Source organism: Fundulus heteroclitus, chromosome 24 (genome assembly GCF_011125445.2).
Source record: "Fundulus heteroclitus isolate FHET01 chromosome 24, MU-UCD_Fhet_4.1, whole genome shotgun sequence".
Taxonomy (NCBI): Eukaryota; Metazoa; Chordata; class Actinopteri; order Cyprinodontiformes; family Fundulidae; genus Fundulus; species Fundulus heteroclitus.
The window spans coordinates 11,785,418-11,808,397 of NC_046384.1; the positions used below are offsets into that span (position 1 = coordinate 11,785,418).

General features: G+C 40.5%; 1 protein-coding gene across 2 annotated transcripts in view; it reads right to left on the reverse strand.

Moving 5' to 3' along the window:
- Positions 1 to 823: 823 nt before the first annotated feature.
- Positions 824 to 22,980, reverse strand: part of si:ch211-132g1.7 (prostaglandin F2 receptor negative regulator) — an 84,747-nt gene continuing 62,590 nt past the window's right edge. For both annotated transcript variants that reach the window (XM_021311791.2, XM_012854672.3), the window contains exons 12-15: positions 6,277 to 6,460; positions 6,047 to 6,165; positions 5,903 to 5,953; positions 824 to 4,945 (exon numbers count right to left, since the gene is read on the reverse strand). In XM_021311791.2, the coding sequence (XP_021167466.2) occupies positions 4,833 to 4,945; positions 5,903 to 5,953; positions 6,047 to 6,165; positions 6,277 to 6,460 (467 nt within the window). In that variant the 3' untranslated portion in view covers positions 824 to 4,832. The remainder of the gene's footprint in view (positions 4,946 to 5,902; positions 5,954 to 6,046; positions 6,166 to 6,276; positions 6,461 to 22,980) is intronic.

Sequence of the window (22,980 nt, forward strand, 5' to 3'; positions counted from 1 at the left end):
ACCCAATTAAAATGTAAGCAGCAATCGTCATGAGAAACCATAACAAGGTAAGATAGTCAAGGTACTTGTTGCTGTTCTACTATAAAAGAAGAAATCGTGGATTCCTACAAAACAGATGTGATAACAGCAGCTACGCGTGCATCCTGCCACGTATACGTTGGTTCGGCTGTGGTTTCAGCAGTTCTTGCTTTGGTAGCAGCTGTATGTCCCGCCTTAAACGTCAATACTGCAACGTGATTGGCCTGAAACGTTGTTGGTCCAGACACAAACGGTTGAAGCTAGAACGGTATAAGACGGATTCTCGTGGGTTGGTGAATGCACAAATCTCATGAGAATTCATCTTGCAGGCAAGGTCAGATGAACGTGGCACCTACAGCACTCGAGACGTGTTACCCAAGGACTCCAGACTTGTGGAGGTACTCATTTCTTGTTCTAAGATCTCGGCTCATTTCCTCTAATTTTCCCCATGATGTCACATGGTGTGTTTTAGGTGTAACCATAAAATACTTCTACAGGAATTTCCCCTAATTACCTCCCCTGTAACTGAAAAACTTAAAGAAAAAAAGCTATTGCATCATCAACATCTGGCCTTTCTGAGATTGGTTAAAGGCTTATGTCAAAATTTTGAATTTGAGAGAAAGAAAAAAAGAAGTCCCCTCAATAAATTGTTCTGGCACCAAATGCTAAACAGAGATTAATCAAGGAAATTTGAGTGATTTAATGTACCTGAGGAAAAAATGTTACACGTGTTTATTCAGTTTGTGTACACATCTGATTTTAACTAGTTAGCTTTAAACCAAAGGAGTCAATAAAATACATCAGAAAGGGTACATATCACAAATCTATTTATTAAAAAATTGTCATGATTGATCATTTTAAATGCTATAAAAACAAAAAAGACAATAAGGAAGCCTCTCTGGGACAAGTTCAGTGGTGTGCTTCAATGCTACGTTGTGTGGTCTAAAGTTGGGAACATTTGGCACAAAGTATTGTTGTCCACGGCATGTTGATGATGGCAAGACAGATCTTGAAAACCAAGACAGCAGAACGAAGCACACACACACACGCAACTGCAGAGTGTTTAACTTGACTTCCTGAAAATAAAAGCGATAGTCGGTCAGGCCAAAACACCAACTGTGTCCAATATTCCTCCGGTTTCATTCCTTGGAGAAGGACGTGTTAGGAACTGACGCACAGATCCGGGCTCCATTTGGTTTTCCAAAATCAACTTTCTCCATCTGTGTTTTGGATCCAGGTCAAATTCAGCCTTACAAAAGACGTTTGGCATAGTATTCCTGCTGCGTTGTGGTTGGAAAAATCCTCCTGTATTTGCTGTCTCATAAGAAGAAATTAAACAGTAGGAAGTCAGCAGAACATAAATTGCTTTAATCTAATGGACAATAAGTAAATAAATTAATAATCTCCTTGTCTTGGAGTGTTGTAGCTCTGAATGAGAGTAGAACATTCTCTGAGCTGTAACCTGATTATTGCTCTCAAATATTAATTCACATCAAACAATGTCCTGCCCACTTAGTTCAGGAAAACAGTTTGGATCCTGGTGGGTTGATACTGAAACTCCATCACTTTGTGTTAGAGCCGTGAGAGTGTGTTCACACACCAGTCGACATGATGCGCCAATCACAAGTTCATTCAACTGCTAATGAAAAAAAAAGAAAAACAACAACAGAAAACAGACTCTCTGCAGGTTCTGTTGTATAAACTGACGTTCAACCAACTGGCTAATACATTTTTCCTCATTTGCTCTTCTCTCAGAAGATTAAATACAGAACATTTATTTAACCTTTTTCAAAAAAAAATATTATCACTATGCCAACTCAACAAGCCATCGAAGTTTGTGTTGATTTTCTTAATAACAAAAAGAAAAATCTCGCTAAATCTCATCACAAACAATGTGGTTAATTAGGTCAAATTTGTACTGAACATCTACATGACTAATGACCTAAACATTTGATTCAAAGTTCTAAATTTCTTGTATTAGCTTATTTCATATAAATTTGAAATGTACAAAACAATCTTGAAATAAAGTTTGCTTAATTTCATTAAAGACCTTTTGGCTGTGCCATTTTTCCAAGATCAATATAAACATTTCTATTAATTAGTTTTTAATAAAAGCTAAAAGTGGTTGTCTAATTCTTTTGTTTCATGAGCAAATTTCTTGTTACCGTTCAATCGAAGTGCCGTTTCCATTTTTTCACACCGTCGTTTTTAAAATGAGCAGAAATACAACAAAAAACTTCATGAATCAACTTTACCTTAACTGTGAAATTAGACATCTAGTTGTAATTAACTTTAATGAACTTAACTGCTTTCTTACAATCATTTTTAGACTTTTATAGATGTTCAATACAAATTTAAACAAAGTCAGGGCAAAAATATCTATGAGACTTTATTACAGACATATGAGTTTTAAACTAATAAATATCTTAAAATTGTGCCAAGTTATGCATGTAAGTATGGTTTTATTTGAAAGGCTTTTTCTGAAAAGAAACCTGTGACATGAATATTAGCGGGAAGGTTAGCTTGGCATGGAAGAACCCAAGGTTTGAAACTAAACATGTTAAATGATTTAAGGAAATCTTTTCAAGATAAATTCAAATTCACAAATGGTTTCTGGTTAGCTTTTCAACTAGTAACCATCAATGAAGAAATTAACAATTTAAAAACCTGTGTTTTTGGACATTATAAAGTGCAATAAGTTGTACCCTAGCCTGAAATGGAACACTTCCAACCTTGAAGCAGGTTTTAGCCTAGCATGAATCTGGATATAGCCTAGCATGAATCTGGATATAGCCTAGCATGAATCTGGATATAGCCTAGCATGTAGCTGGATATAGCCTAGCATGAATCTGGATATAGCCTAGCATGTAGCTGGATATAGCCTAGCATGAAGTCCCTCTGTAGCGCAGTGCTCTACATTTGCAACTTTGATATGGGCTTTGAATACTGGTTGCGTCATGAAGGGCATCAAGTGTAAAAAATCTGCCAACTCTGTGTGTGAGATGTAATGACTTGCTATGGATACCCCTAAGTAAAGTAGCATCTGATAGGACCATGTCTCTCTCTTCCTAGCATGAGGTGGAATATAGCCTAGCATAAAGCAGGATATAGCCTAGCATTGAGTGGGATATAGGCTATAGCTTGAAAAAGAATGAGGCCTAGTTTGAAGTGGGTGGTAGGTCATCTTAAAAGTGCTTTAGACCAGGCTGAAGCAGGATATAACCTAGTTTAGCATCATACCCAAGACTAGCAGCTGAGGTAAAGAGTTATAGATTTGGAATGCAAAACTTTCACAGTTTTGCCTACGTTGATTACAAAAGAAATTATAAAAACGGGGGTTAATATGAAGACCAAATGCAGTTTAATAGTCACTTAACAAAACTGGGTTGTTCATAGACTAAGCTTGACCTTAGCAAGCAAAGTTGGCATTTTCCCCATTTCTTATCTTTGTGCTAAGCTATTCCAGGCTAAACACATATAGAAAACTGCTAAAAAATAAAAAAAAATTTGAGGCTGATAAACATGCAAATTATGAACTATGATTAACCTAAACCAAAAAAAAAAGCAATTGAGTTTATTGTGTCATCCTGATTTAGCGTCATCATGTGCTTGCGATAGCTAGCTTTGCAGCAGCCAGTTTTTAAAATTCGAAAGTAGCAGGCTCTTTATGTCAAAGGACAAAGATTAATGTGGCTTATGAAGAAACATCATACTGTTACTTAACAGTACATGCAACCATTTGTCACACAGCACTCACACACTGTACAAAACACGCACAAGACTCAGGGAAAAATAACATCTGGATACATTTCTGAATACTTATAAAAGAGGAGTGCCTTCAGCCGCCGCTGGTAGCGACTGTTCAAGTGTCGGTCTGGTCATCTGAACTATGCAAACTCCACATCTGTTGGCACCGTGTACAGTATATCTCACACACAAACACACCAACTGCATATCTTTTTGTAAAGCTTAAAAATGTCTCTTTAATGTCTGTTTAAAATCTCTTAAATTTTGCAAAAAAAAAAAACAAAAAAAAAATGTCTTGACAATAAAGTTAGTCTTTTTCCTTTTGTTAAAATACGAACACTCCGGAGTGGTAGTGCAATGCCTCTCATTTGGAAAGTACATGAAGCACTTTTGATTCTAATGTTTACTCCACAAACTCCTCTATGGCAAAAGGAAGGCTCAGGCGTTAAACTAAAAAAAAAAACAATAAATCCAGGTTCAATTAATCCTGAAGAAAATGCCCAGCTTGGACATCTTTGTGGATCACCGTTGCGCAGATGAACCCACTTGCTATCAGACTTAAAAAAAAAAGGTTGTAATTTGCAATGAGCCTTGGCATCTGAAAACGGCAAACCAAAAAAAGCATAAAAGTAATCCAGCCTGAGGGCTTCATTTGTTATTCCTAGTGGTTAGAGAGGCGGCGGATCTCTGTAGAGGTCCTTTAGTCCCAGCGGGCAGTGACATCTCAGAAGCTCTGGATTCATCAGAGTTTCTCATATAGGTAGAAATCCTTTTGGGAAAACAAATGTACTCAAAAAAAAAAAAAAAACAGAAGTCTGAAAGGCTATTACTCCATTGGCGAGCGTGTAAATCCCCTGCACCTATACTGCAGAGCTGAGAAGTCCCCAAGCACCTTTTAAAAAGCACTGTGATCCGGTCGGTCAAGCTTCCAAAAGACAGATTTACTCCCAGCGGCCGTCGGCGGCAAACAGGTGGGTGTCCCAGAAGTCGTCGACGGGCGTGTGTCTGTTTTGCGTGTGGTGCTTCTTGTGGGCGCTGCAGTGTGTGGGTGCAGGGGAAAGTGTTTGTCAGTCCATCTCGAGGTCCATCAGTTTGTTGCGTGAGCGGGGAGTGTGCACTATGCTGCGGCAGCAGCACTGGGCGCAAATCAGTCCCAGGAGCACGGAGAAGAGGCCCACACCTGAAAACACACGATACTATAAAACAAAACTCTGCGGTATGGATATTGGGTTACTTCATGAAAAGAGCTTAAACTACAGCTTAACCTGTGCAAGTTATGTATCCACTGCGTATGTCAACATCAACAATCAATGTGCCCATTAAGTTATTCTGCTTGATTAAATTATGAACGTGGTGTTTAAATCCAATGAGAGCAGGGAGCGCTACAAGAGCGTCCTAAATGAGCGCGATGTGCTACTGAAGTGAAGACGAGCGGCAACGAGACTCTGTCGGCCTGCAGACTAAGATGTGAGCAGCAGCCAGAGCTCGTCTCCTTCTCAGTCACATTCTGTTGCATTTTTCAGCTGCTGTTGGCTGCATTTACATTTTCCTCAGGCTGCCTTCATACTTCAGCTGGCCAACTCATACTGAATCATTATAATAGTTTATTTACACTGCGAAAGCGACCAATCCGATTTGTATGAATTGGCGCCTACGCGGGAGTGAAAAAGAAAAAAAAGCATGGATAAAAGTAAATTTGCATGAGTGCTGCTTAAGATTTAGCAAATAAAATGAATAAATAAAAATCAGTGAATGATTGAAATATAAACATGAGAATAAAATAACAGATAAAATTATGATATGAATTTTTGCTAAAAACATGCTCACTACCTACAGGCAAAGTATGTATTTTGCTGCACAATTACATCCATGCAGTAAATTAACTTAGATTAAATACAAACATGATTTTTTTTAAAATAAGAAGCCACTTAAATAAACAACATATTCATATTTTTAAATGAATGAACACAACTTTCTTATCGGCTGTATTTAACCAATGAACCCATTTCGTCAATAAAGCACATTGGATACAACTGATTTGATAAATGATTGGTAAACAGTAAGTTAAGCCTTATATTAAAAGGAGAAGTATCAGAAACTATCAATGACTCCATTTGATATTTAGTGATAATATTACCCAGAGAGGCCGCGGCACCATATAGGAGAGGTAGCTTCAAGGACTCCCAGACTGAACGAGAAGACAGACAAACATGTCAAAATAATCCATTTTCACTTTATGTTACGCTGTATAGTTATTAAAAGGCAAAAAGCGTATCATCACCTGCCATTCTGACAGAGAGGAAGACCTTGCCGGAAGTCAGCTCTCCAGCTTGGGTCCAGACTCCTGATGAGGCCGACTTGTACCACGGAGTGACCATGCAGTAGTACTCACCGGTGTCACTGGAAAGCAAAGAACACGCCGTCAGACACCACAGCCGAGACTATAGGCGGGGTAATCATGATAAACTATAAATATTTGAGCCAAAGGGGGATGAGGGTGGACCCACTCACCTGTCCTGGGTCCTGAAAATGTTCAGTATGTACGTGTTCGCGTCCCGACGCTCTACTGAAACGTCACTGGAAGAGTTGCGGCTCTTTTTCGTCGTGAGGCCAAAGCGGTCGATGCTGATCACCTGACTGGTCTGTCCGTCCCGAAGCCGGGTGAAAAACCACCTCACCGCATACGCCAGGTCCTCTGCGAGGAAAAAAGGGGCAGCATAGAATAAACAAAATTAGGAGTTTTTTCAGGAGGAGAGCTGCAGTTTCTGTGTTTTCTTCTCTGTTTTAGCTGCTCTAAGCCAGCGGCGGGTTGACGAGATCTCCAACAGGAAGACCGGCTAAAGTTTAGGGACCAAGGCTGAACTCTTTAAATATTTTTATGTTATTTTAATGATACAAAATGTGAAAAAGTAATTGCCTCATAAGTAAAAGTAACATTTTTATTTCTATAGCACTAAAAAAAAAAAAAAAACGGCAGCCATCAAGCATTTGGGACAACTTGCAGGATGTCTCTTACACCGTTTCCCTTAGTTAAAGCATTGGTTAACATGGATTTCAAAAAGTTTTTTTTTTTGCCAAACTTCATATGCCTGATTGACAGAAATGGAGAATTAAGAACTCACTCTAGCAGAACCTGCCTGACAGCATGAAGAAGGCACCTCCCAACAGCTATAGTGATGTTTTCAGAAGGTTAAAAAGGGATTGTAAGTTTATTGCTGTGCCAAGGTATCAGTCAGGAGAAGGCTGAAGAAAAAAATTATCCAAGGATTATATTTCAACCTCAATAATTGGAGAGATTACAGAAAGAGGACTCCAAAACTGATGGAAAGAAAAGACAGAAAGCAAGTCAAGGAAGCTGCCAAGAGGCCGTATCACAATCTCCTGTATTCGTCATATGTCTGAACTAAGGAGTAGGGTTTCCAGACAAAAGAAACCTCCAGGTTTGAAACAAGCACACCGATCACGGAAAAGAGTAAGAAGCCCACAGTGAGCTACGGTAGTGGCAGTATCATGCTGTGGGATCCACTTCACCTCAGAAACAGATTGTTCCACCTGCTAGGAAGCTGAAAGAAGGGATGGATTTCACTTCTAAGCAAAATTTCTTCTTTAGAGGAAAGCAATATTTTTTTTTTGAATGGAAGTAGACCGGTGGAAAACCTCCAGGGTCCCTTGAGGGGGGCTGTGGGTGGGAGACGTTCCTACAGAGAGATCTGATGGTTTGCAAAGTAGCGTGGACACACGTGGCTCAGTTAAATGGATTTTTCAGTGGAGTTGCACAGGATTTATGTCAAATTAACGTGTTAAAATGAGATTTAAACTAAAAAAAAAAGTTTTCTTATAAAAGTATCTCTGCTAATTTTATCGCTTCTGCTTCATTTTTCAGTAGCACAAGCGATCACGTCCGAGTCAGACCTTTACAGAAAGGTCTTCCGCTCCTCTTTCGCCCACGTAGACCACTCCTAAGTGGCTGCAACTGTAAAATGACCGCGTTAACCAGCTGCTCCTTTCACCATAAAGAAGACAAGAGATGCGTGTGCATCACGACGACGATGACAGCCGTGACAGCGGAGAGGAAAAACAGAGGAGACACGAGTTTGAAAGAATTCGTCACATTAGGTGCACTCTTTGGAAAGGCGGGCGCCAGTGAGCTCATGATTTCCAAGAGCCAGAGGTAGGAAGGGAAACGGAGAGCGCGAGATAGACGGGAGCCCAAACTACTCATTAGCCTGTCAGGGAGAGAGGGACTATTAGCACAGCGCCTCCTACACACACACACATACACGGTATCAAAACCCCACGGAGCCTGAGTCATCCTCTGTCATAGGGGTGACAAATAGGCGAAAAACGGAGGGAGAAAAATTAAATAAATAAAAGGAACATTTGCCAATAACAATCCAGGAAAAAAAAACAGACAAAACGATAATGAAAAACAATTATGAAAGAAGAGAGAGAGAGAGACGGAGGAACGAGGGGGAGGAAGAGCGAGAACAGAAGAACGGATGGATTGAACGCGCCGAAGGAGGACGGAGGAGAGGAAGGGATTCACCCAAGAGCAGAATAATAAATCACATCACAATTTTTTTTTTTTTTTTGCACCCCTCCTCTCTCCTCGCCGTCTCTCTTCCATAATGGTTTTAATATTCAAGAGCGACATCATTAAAAATCAGGAGTAGCAGCAGCTGCGATAACCGCCTATTTGTCTCTCCGCGTGGCGGCAGACCCCAGGAGCAAAGGGTCCGCCGACATGACCGCTTTTCTCCGGGGGCACGAAAAAAAAAAAAGTTCCTTCAATCTGGAAAGAAAACACTGAATTTACAAAACTGTGACTGCTTTGAGATTAGGCAAGCTCAACTACATCCTTTTTAAAAGTATTTGTGCAACTCAGAAAGGTAAATTTAAAGTCAGAAACAGCTCCATATCTTACAATCAGAAACCTTTTTGGGTTTTTTTTCTTTGGAAGATTTTATCTAGCAGACGTGTCGATTTGCTCGTTAGGACCTAATCTACTCAGACAAACAAAAATATTCCGTAATCTGCTGTTTGTTGGGGTTACAAGCAACTGATAGTAAAGGTCACATGAGATTTATATCTTCGATCTGATAGGAGAAACATGGAAAAAAGACGTGAGAGCTCGATACAAACACGGTCGGAAGAAGAGGATCCATCACTGATGACGGCTCAAATCAACTCACAAGAACAGGCCACCCGCCTGAGGTTGTTATTCTAAAAACTCTAAAAAAAATCTGAGACTTTGTCAGTTAAAACAAGTTCAGAAAACATCTATTTTACATTTACAATGACTAGGATTTACTGAGAATCTGCACAAAGATGAGGGGAAAATTTAATGAAAATTTGATGAGAAAATTAAAGGGAATAAAAGGGCCATATTTTCACCAGGGTGTCGTTAATATAATCTATGCTCCTTTGTAAAAGTTCACATTCAAATTCCACACTTCTCCAGACTCAAATTTTCAGAACTTTTAAAAAGGAAAAAAAAAACTTTAAGGCAAATGTCTCTTCAGTATTCAGGCTTGAAATCTGAAGGGACGATAGATAACGTACAGGGATGGACAGATGGATAGATAAGTGAACAAACAGATGGACCGAAAGGTGGGTTTATAAGCAGAAAAACGGAGGGTTGGATAAATTAAATGAATGGATAAGAGGGCGTGCAGACAGAAGAATAGGTGGATGGGGTAAACGACAAACGGATGGATGGACCAATGAAAGAACGGACGGGTGTGTGGATGGATAAACAGTTAAATGGATAAATAAGTGGATGAATGGATAAATAGACAACCAGAAAAAAACAACAAGACAAGGCAGATGGATAAATGGACAGATGAAGGGACAGTTGTACAAATGGATGGACGGATGGAATAAGGGATGTATGATGGAATAAGGGATGTATGATGGAATAAGGGATGTATGATGGAGAGATGTGCAAACAGAAGGATAGATGGAAATAAAATTGTAAAGAAGAACAGAGGAAAGGATTGCTGGTTGGACGGATGGAGCGGCTGATTAATCCTATAGATAGGTGGAAGGAAAGAAGGACAAAACGACTGGGTAGATAGAAGAAAATAAGACATGATGGAGGATGGGAAGAATGGAAAGAACAATCCATAAATCTGCTTCATCTGCTCCTGTGGCCCCAAAGAACATCATCTCTGAGGTGTCTACCCAAAAAGTTTTAGGTTTGCACGAGACAACAAACCTCCAAGTTTCTTTGTAAGATCCCAAAAAAAAAAAAAAAGGCCTCGGTTCTAGTTTGAGAGTCTAAAATGAAACTAAAAGCTCGTACTGTACATTCTGCAGGAGGAATACAACAAAAAAAAAAAAAAAAAACTTAGTTGAGTTTGTTTGAATCTGATTAATTTGTTGGTCACGGCGATGAAAGGGGTGACGGAGATGCGTTGGGACAGCGCAGAGAGGGGGGGCCACAGTTTTCCTCCGTAGAGGCCAGTAGCCGAGCGCTCCATCCAGCCAAGGAGGAGCAAACAGGAGGCGACACTAAGAGGGGAGGTGAAGGAGGTCAACTGACCAAAACACACACGCACAACCCTCCAGACTCGCTGACCAGAGCGCATGAAGAGCAGCGCCCTGACACCGTCAAGTTCCTCAGAGCTACACCCGAGACAGTTACATAAAAACGCAGCGACCCACTTTATTAAACAGTGAAGAACAAGAGAACTGAGACCATTTGACTCAAACTACTCGCTTTACTCTAATAATCAGCTACTTAAGTATATGTTTTAGGCATAAATATGTGAAAAAAAATAGTCTCCAGTTCTCATATTTCAATTAAAACAACTGCAGCTGTTAATCATGTTTTATGGCATTCTTAGAAATAAAGCAGAAAATAAAGATCTATCGGATGATTTCTGCTTATTTGGAAAACAAGGAATGTATGAAAACAAGCCTGTCTGCTGGTGTTCATTATAAGAAAAGAAAAGATGCTTCTTGGCCTCTTCAAGGAGACCAAATAAATAAAAACTGAGATGATTGCATCAAACACAATTGCTGCCAATTTTTTAGGACCATATACAGTGAACTCTCTGTCATCTTCAAGAAAGCAGTTTGGGATGATTTGGATGACTTTGTGACGTTTATCCTTCTGGATGCAGCTACAAGGATGAACACGGTCAGCCACAACACTTACTTAGGCTATAGTGTTTAAAGGATGCTCAGAGGCCCAAGATGCACAAAGAAAGAAATCCTCCATGATATCACACCACCAGCAGCCTGAGCTGGAGGTTTTTCCTTCCCGCTAATGGGTGGTTTTTCTTTCCACTGTCGCTTCATGCTTGCTCAGTATGAGGGATTGCTGCAAAGCCATGGACAATGCAGACGACTCTCCCTGTGGCTCTACGCTTCTCCAGGAGTGAATACTGCTTTTCGGGACTTTGAAGCAATCAACTGGTTCCCTTATATTGGAAATTTTTGACCAATCTGTATAATATGATTGATTTGACTTTGGAAAGTGCCTCGAGATGACATGTTTCATGAATTGGCGCTATATAAATAAAATTGAATTGCATTGAATTGAGCTGTCAAGTCAGGTTGACGAGGCAATTATTTTCCTTTTTGCTTTTGGCCTATTTTTATTTATTTTTTAGGTGAGCCCCTGTCAGTTGCAGGAGTTGCAACGGGTGTGGCTTCTTCTGCAACCTATTTGCTTTAAAGGTCGAAGTGTTGTAGGATCAGAGATGTGATTCTGCAGACTTTAGCTGAGCAACAGGTGCCAACCTGAGCTATAATCTAGAACCAGTCGGCCCATTCTCCACCGCCGTGAACAGAGGATTGTAATCCAAACAATTGCTGCTAACTGCAAATTGTCTCTTTTTCACTAGAAACCGAAGAGATAGTTGTTTCAGAAATACTGAAATCAACCACGTCACATTCAAAATCCCCCTTTTGTCCCTTATTCCGATGCCCAGGTTTCGATGGGATGCTTGAATGCCTCGACTTGCACCCATATTAAGGTCCTATTCTCCATTTCTGTTACCAAGCAACCAAACAGATGTACCGACTAAAGTTGCCAGCGAGTTTAATAGCTGAGGACCCTTAAAAAGTGCAACCAAGCAAAAAGTTAGATTCTGGTTTTTAAATTGTTTATTGTGTCATTACTACTGGTAAAGGTTCTCAGTCATCCAGGTCATGGTCATTCCAAAAAAAAGTAAAAAAAAAAACAAAGCAATTGGACTTGTTTTTCGTAGTTGAAGACGTTTCGCTTCCTCTCCAAGAAGCTTTCTCAATTCAAAAAGTCTGGAGTAATGTGGAGTAACAAGCTTTATACTACTGCCCATAACAAAGGCCTTGTAATGGCTTTGACAACATGCAAATTCAACTGAAACAGGTCCACCCCTTAGTCCAGTTGCTTTGTTTTTTTACTTTTTTTGGAAATTGTGTCATTACTGCACCAGGAAAAAAAAAAGACTCATATAAGTCCATAAAAGCCCCGCCTCCATGTCACATTTCAACCATGACCCCTGACCTTTAATCTGATATTTTCACTTTGCCAGCCAGATTCTAGTGCCGGCTCGTCACACCGGACATTTCCTGGTGGTTTATGGGAGAAACGAGGGCCAAACTTTCTCCTAATTACATCATTCAACTGCTCAGCTAACAGCAGAAAAGTAGCTCCCTTCACACATTCTCACCGACGAGGTTAGTTTACGACTTTGCCGCCGATGATCAAAGAGACGTTTTGCATAATTCCCCGGGACTGATGTGTGAACTCCGGTTGCTCGTGTCGGCGACGACGCCGATATCCGAAGCTATTATTAGACGCCTCGCCCGAGTCCGCCCCGTAACTTTCTTTGTTCTTGCCGGCGAAGCAAACTGAGAGTGAGGGGAGGGGGGGGGGATTGAAAGAGCTTAAAGTGACAGGGGGAGATTATTTGGTTTAAAGCGTAGCTATGAATCAACAGCGAACGCAACATCTCAGGCTGGGTCTATGGAGAGCATGCATCACTAGAAAAAAGAAAAAAAAAACACACCCCACCCCTTCTCCTCAAGGGAGGTGCAATAGCTGCACCCCACACAGCTGTTCCTTCCCTCTGCTCGGACCTTTCAACCTCCCTCTGTGCCCCTCGTGATCCTCCTCCTCAGCAGTCACTTAATAAGCTCCAAACTGCAACGACAAGTTGAAGCATTGCTGCATTTCTGCACGAGTGCATGCAAAAAACGTTTCACAGCTCCCGAGCACCCGGTGTGCGCCTTTTGAGGGGCATTCAGCAGCCGTACGCGGTGACTAAAAACATTTTTGCAACAGGAGCCTAACCACGTCGAGTAATAGCTGCTCCGCGGCCTGACATGGTACGTGTCAACATAAAAGGCCGAAGCGTGCACAGAAGAAAAAGATAAATAAATAAAAAACTGATCGCTTGCTGGATCGTCAAACAGTATTTGAACATCTCCCTGAAGCCCTCATTTCTCATGTCTTCACACAACTGCTACCATCCCGTTTCTTGTGTGCAAGTCGGCGCAACAGAGGGAAAAAAAAAATGGGGGAGAGAGAGAGAGAGAGCTGGTCCACAAGCTGTAATCTTCCCTCACGTCGAGATCTGCAAGAAAACAGACCGAGATGGAGCCCGAGACAGCTGGCTTCTTGTGCCGCTCCTGCAATCTCTGATGGCTTTAACGCGTGGCGTTCAGATTTGCTAAAACAGCCATGGAGTTTTAACTGGTGCAGCAGCTTCATTAAGCTGGAAGAGGAGGAGGTAGGGTGGGTGGGGGGGCGCTCTGCTGAGAATCTACAGTGGATCTCTAACAGACGATCTGTATAATAAAACTAAAATGGCCGTCGGTGGAAATGAAGACAGTCTGATTGGATTTCTTTGGATTAATCCCTGGAGGAGGGTCCGAGGAGTTTAAAACTGCTTCTCACACCCGCACAAATTACCCCTACTGCTTCTAATGAACCCGTGTGTGTGTGTGTGTGTGTGTGTGTGTGTGTGTGTGTGCGTGTGTTCTCCGCTCCATAAAGCAGGACAGTGCTGGTAGAGTAGAATACTAAACACTATAAAAACACCATTTAGCTTCAGAGAAACAAAGCCTCTGGGAAAGTGAGTTTCCCTCGTTACTCGCAGCATGCTTAATGAGAACCGCAGCAAATGAAGGCAAAATTCGCTTCATATTTGGGATATCTTGCATCCAGCAGCCCCTTTTAACAAATCACTTCATTTGAAGTGGGTTTTCACGAGGCGAAGGCCTACATTTTTCATGTTTTTATTTTTTATTTTTTTTTAGACTTCCCCCAAAATGCTGACAAGCTTCAGAAAATGTACCCCTCAAATTGTCTCTCTTCAAATAGTCTCATTAGCGGGACACAAGTGTCATTATTTCGTTTATTATGGGAGAGAAACGAGTAGAAAAGCCCCAGAAGAGTCAACCACATCTTTAAAAGGAAAGATTTCATGTTTAAAAAATGCTTTAAATAGGGTTGGATAATACGAAACAAAATTACACAGATGCATGGTTAATAAAATATGAATCCTTAGTTCCATTTAAAGAAGAATGATTTGTGTGTGAAAATATTTCCTTATTAAATAACTTAAAAAAAGGCTTATCTGCACCAACAGCTCATGCTGGTGGGCTAACTTTGGACCCTTCTCAAATTGAGGTCATGGGCCACACAAAATCATCCCAAGGGCCACGAATGACTTTTGGGCTGAACTTTGGACAGCACTGGAATAAGGGTGGTTAATCTAAGACAGGAGATCACGATGTGAATTTGACGGGGAATTAATCCATGCTTATTCATGCCAAAATCCACTCCTAACGAGATCACACTTTGGGCCCAGGACACTGGCTTGAGACAGAGGACAACATTGCTTCTGTTCACCTGCAGAGGTCTGTTTTTAGATAAGACCGTCCTCCATCTTGGATTTGGAAGCAGGTTTTTAATGGGGGGAAAAAAAGGGTCAAATCTGCAGCCCAAATAGGTCGATCAACCCTGGTTGACGCAGTCTGGCCCAACTCCTTTGATTTCTGAGATGATTGGTGCGTGGTTCGTCACAGGGGCCTCATCAGCCAATCAAACCCAGACCTTTCGAGACACATGGGAGCTGTGTGATTTTATACAAACAATCAATTCAAGGGAGTCTAACGTTATTCATTAACCAAGAGTGTCAAAGATGTCAGATCTTCCCTACAGGATTGTAAATAATCATCTCAGGATTTTGACATAACGATTATTCAGTATTAAATCTCATGACTTCTGAACTATTTGAGTAAATAGTACATAAGATTCCTTGTTTTGTCAAATATAGAAGAGTCCAAAGAAGCAGCAGCTGCTGAATGATACAATTTGGGTGGTGAGACAAAAACATGTTTCATTCATTAATGAGAGAAGCTTTATGATTAAATCCAAAAGCTGGCTCATGCTACAGAAAATTGCCATTTAATGAAAGTAATAGCATTTTATATTTATAGAACAAGAACAAATGTTTGAGACTCTTGCTTTAACATCCTCATGTTTCTGGAACTCTGCTCTCTAAACAGGGGAGCTTTAATACTCCTAGATGTGTCCACAGTGGCTCACCTTTCTGCTTTGAACACTTCATTTAAAAACCACAGCCTTTCCATTGTGTCGCCATTGAAACCGTCCTTTTAAATGAACAAGCAGCATCTCCATCTCCCGCTTCTGTTTAACTCAAACAGCTAATGGAGTGAAAATGATTGCGGTGCTTCGCCGCTGCTAACGGCTCTACATTTTCAATTTGCACTTCATTGTCACTGCTTCTCTTTTTTTCCACTCTTGGTTTGCTGCTTTTATACCCTTCATTTGTGTTTCCCTTTAAGGTTGGTGGTTGGTAGATGTGTGCTACTGTTTTCTTCTCAACAATCCATGGAGATCAGTTTGATGATCGACGTCCTAGATTCTTGCTTTTGCTTTTGTTAAACACAAAAATCCTTCAGAAGCTATGACTAAAAACATTTTTAAAATACGAAACAAGAGTATTGCATAACTTTAACAACACACTCTTATGGGAGTATTAAACCATAACTTTTTTAATTTCTTATAGAAGCTAGCTAGCATCATCCCCGAGCTAGCATCATGGATATGCCCTAGCTAGCAACATGGATATGCCCGAGCTAGCATCATAGCTTTGCCCTAGATAGCAACATGGATGTGCCCGAGCTAGCATCGTGGATTTACCCTTGCTAGCATCATGGATATGCCCTAGCTAGCAACATGGATATGCCCGAGCTAGCATCATGGATATGCCCTAGCTAGCATCATGGATATGCCCTAGCTAGCAACATGGATATGCCCTAGCTAGCATCATGGATATGCCCTAGCTAGCATCATGGATATGCCCTAGCTAGCATCATGGATATGCCCTAGCTAGCAACATGGATATGCCCGAGCTAGCATCATAGCTTTGCCCTAGATAGCAACATGGATATGCCCGAGCTAGCATCGTGGATTTACTCTTGCTAGCAACATGGATATGCCCTAGCTAGCAACATGGATATGCCGAAGCTAGCATCATGACTATGCTCAAGCTATTATCATGGATATCCTCGAGCTAATATCATGGATATGCCCGAGCTAGCATCATGGCTATGCCCAAGCTAGCATCATGGCTATTCCCAAGCTAGCATCATGGCTATTCCCAAGCTAGCATCATGGCTATGCCCAAGCCAGCATCATTGCTATGCCCAAGCTAGCATCATGTCTATGCTCAAGCTAGCATCATGGCTACGCCCAAGCTAGCATCATGGCTATGCCCTAGCTAGCATCATGGCTATGCCCTAGCTAGCATCATGGCTATGCCCAAGCTAGCATCATGGCTATGCCCAAGCTAGCATCATGGCTATGCCCAAGCTAGCATCATGGCTATGCCCAAGCTAGCATCATGGCTATGCCCTAGCTGGCATCATGGATATGTACTGGCTAAGCCGTCTGTGTTGGGAATGTCTTGGGGGTCCCCCTGGATGATATTGCTAGGAAGAGGGATGTCTGGGTTTCCCTACTGGACATGTAGGCCCCTTGGTCTCAGATAAGAAGACAATGGCTGGATGGATGGATATTGAGAGGTGCACCAGGCCCTGCTGTTGATGCTGTTCTCAAGCTTGCAACATGCAAAAATGGTCATTATGGCCAAGCAGTTCCAGCTTTTTAAGTTTCTACTGGAGTAACGTTGGTACAGTACTCATTTCCCTGTGAATAACAAGACTGTAGATAGGGACACAATTCTCTTCTTGAAATCTTGGCTGGTTTCTTTTCACTTTCCCCTGATGTCACAAGTAAGCAGCGTGTTTGAGGTTTTACCTTAAACATACATCCACAGATGTGCTTGTATTTTCTCAGATGCTGTCAATTAAACAATCAGTGGCTTACAAAGCCATGGCATCATCATCAACTGGGCTTCCCAAAACTGTTTAAAAACACTGCAATGTTAGACTATGTACATTACTGAATTTCAAGGAAATTATAAATATTATAAAAAAAAATTCTTGTAACTTTTCATTCTATATATTTGTCAATAATTATTTTACTGATCCCAACTAGACCTTACTCAAATTATCCTCCCCAAGTTAAAGTTATGAATTTTAGGGCAAACTGAACACAGCTCAAATTGTATTAAACTAAGTGATTTCCATGAAACAAAACTATTTCTTGCTTAATTCATATTAATTCAGTTCTAATTCTAAAAAAAACCAGGTAATCCAATAAATGTAATATATAGCATATGGAACATTTTAAATAAAAAAAGTTTATTTAATAGAAAAAAAAATTCTACATTCCTCTGTAACATGTTGCATTCCCAAACATGCTATACGACATGTGTGAGGAACTTTTTAGGAAAGTTAAACATTTATTCTCAACTCGATGACAATTAAATTTGGTTCAAGTCATCCAACAATAGTTTGGATGTTGAATATGTTGCACATTTATCTAATTAGCAGGAAGATGTTTCACCATCTCTTTGTTCTTGCCTTGCAAATAGTTTCCAGAGTTTTCTCGCTGTCGTTTTAACTTTTTTAATTATGTCAATGACTTCAACAAAATGTTTAATAAAGGCCCATCAGGAACTTCTTTCTCCAGTAAAAATGGTCTTTTGACATGCTGGTGGCCTTCACAGCAAAGCAGGAGCAAATATTAAAGCCTCCGAACTCTAACATGAACTGACAGTTCCTCGAATTAATTCAGGTCATGTTTTTATCCCCAGCTGTTCTTGGTTCAGTGGGAACCGTTAATGGAGTGAGAATCATTTTCTGTCCTCCGTTCTCACCACTTCAACCCTCTCTTCCCTCACCACTTCAAATTCACTCCTCTTCCCTCGTTCGGCACGGTGTTCTCGAGCTCCCGGCCCCCCCCCCTCCCATTTACTGCCTTCTCTTTTCACTCCCTGTTTCCTTTAAAGCTCTCACTAGGTCCCTTTCCTTTCCTCCAACTTACCCCGACCTTCTCTCCAACTTGCCATCTATTCTTCCTCTACCTCGTTCTGTCTCCCCGGCCGGCTAACGGAGCGTGAGATTGGCTAATTAACGGCTGCCTGGCGGCCTTGCAAAGAAAGCTGGGTAATTTGGAGAGACTGAATGTGGAGAGGGGAGCTAAGAGAGAAGAGAAGGAGGCATTGGTGTATCTATTACATCGCAACCGACCTTCAACTTTTTAGGTTTTTCATTTATTCATCTCACTGTTTTATGAGATACTCTTACGTTGTATTTAAATATGAGAGCCTTAAAAAGCCAACTCACCAACAATGACTCATGTGCATTTGCAAAAAACAGGATTCATCTAATGAAACGGATTTGAACTTTCATTATGAACTCTGGGCATGAAGTTGAATGCTTTAAAGTTGGCATCTTGTATCGACATTAGAGACTCTTATTTTGAAATGAGAAAGGAAGTAGCTCCTGACTTACCCTGCTGGACTGATTATAGACTACTATAAAAAAAGATTTCTCAGCAGACTAGTTTCAACAATGGGTGACACAGCACTGTACGGAAGAAGATTAGGGCCATTAAAAAAAAATAAAACGCAAAATCAGTAATTATATAAACAAATGATCATTAGCCTTATTTTTAATAAACAGGGCCAATCAAAAAAAAATCTGACTTTTTAAAAAAGTCTATTCAATTCTGACTTTATTCTCAGAATTCTGAGAAAAAAAGTCAGAATTTTTTTTGATTGGCCCCATTTATTAAAAATAAGGCTAATGTTAATTTGTTTATATAATTACTGATTTTGCGTTGTGAAGTCAAACAAGATTTTATGCATATGGGGAGCGCACTGGGCCATTAATAAGCGAATAGTGCATTGCATTTGCGCATGCGCGGGTCAAACTTCGCCGTCACAGTAATTCGTGTGGGGTGCAGGTGGCGGACGTGAACAAAAGGTTCACAGGCTTAGGTTTTAGGGCTTTAAGCCTTAATATACGTGCCATACAATGACACGGCACATATTGTGCCATGTTCAAGTCCTCTAATATGGAGCGGATTACAGTAATACATCATCTTGCTTTAAAAATGACGACTACATGTTCCTTTTATCATCGCAGTAACGTGCGCTGTAAAAAAGCATTTCATTGTGGTCTGATGGGACGTGCTGCCAGCCCCTTCAGCACTCACTGAAAAAAGACCCGTCTCTCCCTCACGTCATAGTGTCGCTCTTGGTTTTGCGACCCCGCCGCCCTCGTCTCTTAACTCGATCTCTTTCTCAGTCCTAGTGCAGCTCGCACCACCAGCCAAATCGGTGCTTTCAGCATTTAACTAAGCTTAGCTTTAGTGCCCCAGAGACATTGTCACTCGACAGTCAGAGTCTCTAAGAGAATAATTCCCTTTATTGCTTTCCACGATCTATGAATGTTGTTTGGCAGCTAAAAAAAAAGAACTTACCCACAATGCACCACGCGGCCCAAAAATCTGCAACTCACTTATTAACAAGCGCCTTTGCCAGAGAACAGAATCTGTTGATCGTTTGATTATATATTAAACCATCCTATAATAAAACCCAATAATATGCAGATGCATGCTGCCCTTTTAAATAAAGTCCAACATATTTCAACTCTAATAGAAATAATAAAAGCTAATCAGCTCTTCAAATAACCAAAGCAAAAAAGGGTTCATATCTAATCCAAAAAGAATTTCCCCTCTGGAACTGAGATACAAATGCACTTTAAGACAAAATAAAGACGAAAAAAAAAAGTCTTACAGCTATGACTGTTTGTGAAATGCTCCAGTAGGAGACTTTTGGCACACACACACGCACTAAACATGCGAACACACACACACAGCGTTGGATGCTGAGCCAACACGGTTGAATGCTGGGAACTGAGATCCGAGATTTAACCACAAATTCTTGCCAACCCCCTCTTTTCTTGGAAGGATACCTGCAGAATTTCAACCTGCTTGAACTTGTCTACACTTTCATCATTCTCATATTTTGTATTCTTATACAAACAAGACAAACATCTAGTTTTAGTCCAAGTACGTGGTAAAATAGGTCCTTGAAGATGCCCGATAATGGTGGCTTTCAAATATTTGTTCTCCCTTTCTTCCGATCCTCGTATAGCTGCTGCTTTCTTTTGTAGGCTAAGAGAAAACAACATCAAGTCTGTGTCTGAGACCCAGCAAGCAACAAAGCTTTATTTTCTCCCAGGAGGAACAGGGTGGTATGCTGTTATTTTTACAAAAGAATTTCAGAGTGGGAAAAAAAAACTGTCACAGTGTCAGAGGTAGTGCTTCAAAACTGAGAAAAAAAATAAAAAAAGTACATCTCTAATGGTGATGTCATCTCCCCACTGCTGATTTCAAGCGTGCAGCCTTTGACAGGCTTCTAAGGCTGCAAGAACATGCCATTCATTCCACACTGTAATGAATGCTGTGGGTCCGCGTGTGGCTGCACGTCGAGAAACCCACAGTAAAAACAATATGAGATAAGAAAGATAGCAGTTATCAGTTTGTATATACCATTTATTGTACATTTGTCCCATTTAAATATTTCAGATCATCAAAAAAAAAAAATAATACACTAACAAAAAAACAGTATTCACTTATTTAAGAGGGGAAAAAGTCTGTCCAAATTAGCCACGCCCAGTCCTAATTGCTGTCAAACCTTAAAGAAAATCATGAAAGCAGACCTTGTCTGACAACAAAGTGGGCTAAAAGGTCTTGAAAAGACATTTATCAGTCTGAAAAGGATTAAAAAACTGAGCTTTCGGGACTTCAAAGAACCACAGTTACATCTATTATCCACAAATGGAGAAAACATGGTACAGTGGTGAACCTTCCTAGGAGCAGCAGACCTACTAAAATTACTCAGAGAGCATTGACTCATCCTGGAGGTCACGAAATAACCTAGAACAACAGGTCTAGGCCTGGGTTACCTCAGTAAAGGTCAGAGGTCATCACTGTTAGAGAGACAGGGCAACGATAGTATTTGTGGTAGATGTTGAAGGAAATTATCTCGATGATGCTCAACACTTGTGCAATTACCTTCGACTGCACTTTAATTTAAATAGCTGCTGTCCAAACTCTAATTATTCATTTTATAGTAATAGCTACCTGTATATCATGCTCACAATTCTGCCTATAGTAATAGCCACCTGTACATATATTCATAGTACATGTAAACTCTGTTACAATAATCATCTGTATATTATGCTATTGTACATATCTGTAAAACTCTATTCACAGTAATATCCCCCTGCTATTGCACTTCTGGTTAGACCTAAACTGCATTTTGTTGCCTTGTACCTGTGTAATGACAAAGTTTAGATTAGATTTAGATTAGATTAATCTTTTGAGAGAGTATTCTTTGGACTAACGAGACAAAAGTGTACCTTTATGGAAGATTAACATCCTGTCAAAACCTTGCATGTCACTAACACCAAATATCGGACAAACATAATAAAAACAATCAAAGACGTTGGTGGTATTATGTTGGTCTGTGGCTATGTCCACCTCTGGGTTCATGTTTGTCAGGCTGTTTTTTCCCTTAATAAGCAAAATCACTTAAAAACTTTTTATTTTTTTAAACTTTTTAATCAATTAAGTTTTACAGCAAAAATAGCACAAATCTTTATCTCACTTTAAACAAATAAGGGCAAAAGCCAGAAGCTCAGAACACCGGATCCCCAGTTAACGAGTAGGTCTGACACATTTGTCTACATTTCGCTCTGCGTGCAGACTTCTCCAGACGGAAGGCCACGGAAGCAACAAATGTAAGTAGAAGCCAAAGCTAATAATCATGTCTGACCTTCTTTCAGGCACCCACACAACAGGATTCAAGAACAGCACCAGCTGCTGTGTGGGGGCATCAGTCTGTGGAAGTGCTAAGAAGACGTGAACAAGTTCTAAGTCTAAAAGTCTCACAGAAGGATTTATACCTGATTAATACACTAGAGGCGTGGGAATAAGGTGATTTATTCTGTCTTTTGGATGGTTCAGAATGAGGAGCTTTTTACAGTATAATCCTTACAACAGTTTAATTGTGTTAGGGAAGGATGCACACTTTCTCACCTATGGTCTATTTAGAGCTGCCCTTCTCCCTGTCAAGCTACTGATAAAAAAAAAGGCTGTAAGTGCTCCAAATTCTTGTTAAAAAAAAGGAAACTACTGAATTCATTTAATCCTGAATCCAGTTTCAGCCTTTATTTTGTCCTTCACCCAACTTTTAAGACAAACAGATTTCACTAAAGCGGCAAAAAACCTTGGACCAAGGTAAAGTACAATCGGCGGTTTGTGTATCCAGTGACTGCACACCGGCCGAAAATAAAACTAACCGCTTGAAAAAGGCTACCTAAGCTCCTCCAGAAAGAATCATGAAAAAAACAAAACATAGATTGCCCAAGAAGAATTAGTGTCTCTCAGTCGACAAATCTTTTTTTCTGCTCTACTGCCCTGAACAAAACGTACCAGTCCAAGTACGGTGTCACGAACTAGCCACTAGACGAGAGCAGCCCCCACACTTCTTACTGATCCTATGGGTCACGGTTAGAGGTTGCACCAAGGCAGAGAAAATTAGTTAAGGACAAAACAATTAAGCATCATTTATTTCACTGTTTTGCTTTGTTTGTGGTGCCTGACTGCTTGAGGGCTAACGGACTACTGCCCAAGCTAGCATCATGGTAGTCTGATGCTACATGATTTGTTTTAGGTTGTGCTTTAAAGTTTCAAAAAACTTTATTTCACTCAGTGGTCCAGTAACGTGAGCTCTGACCGTTTTGTCCATTTTCCCTTTTACTTATCTC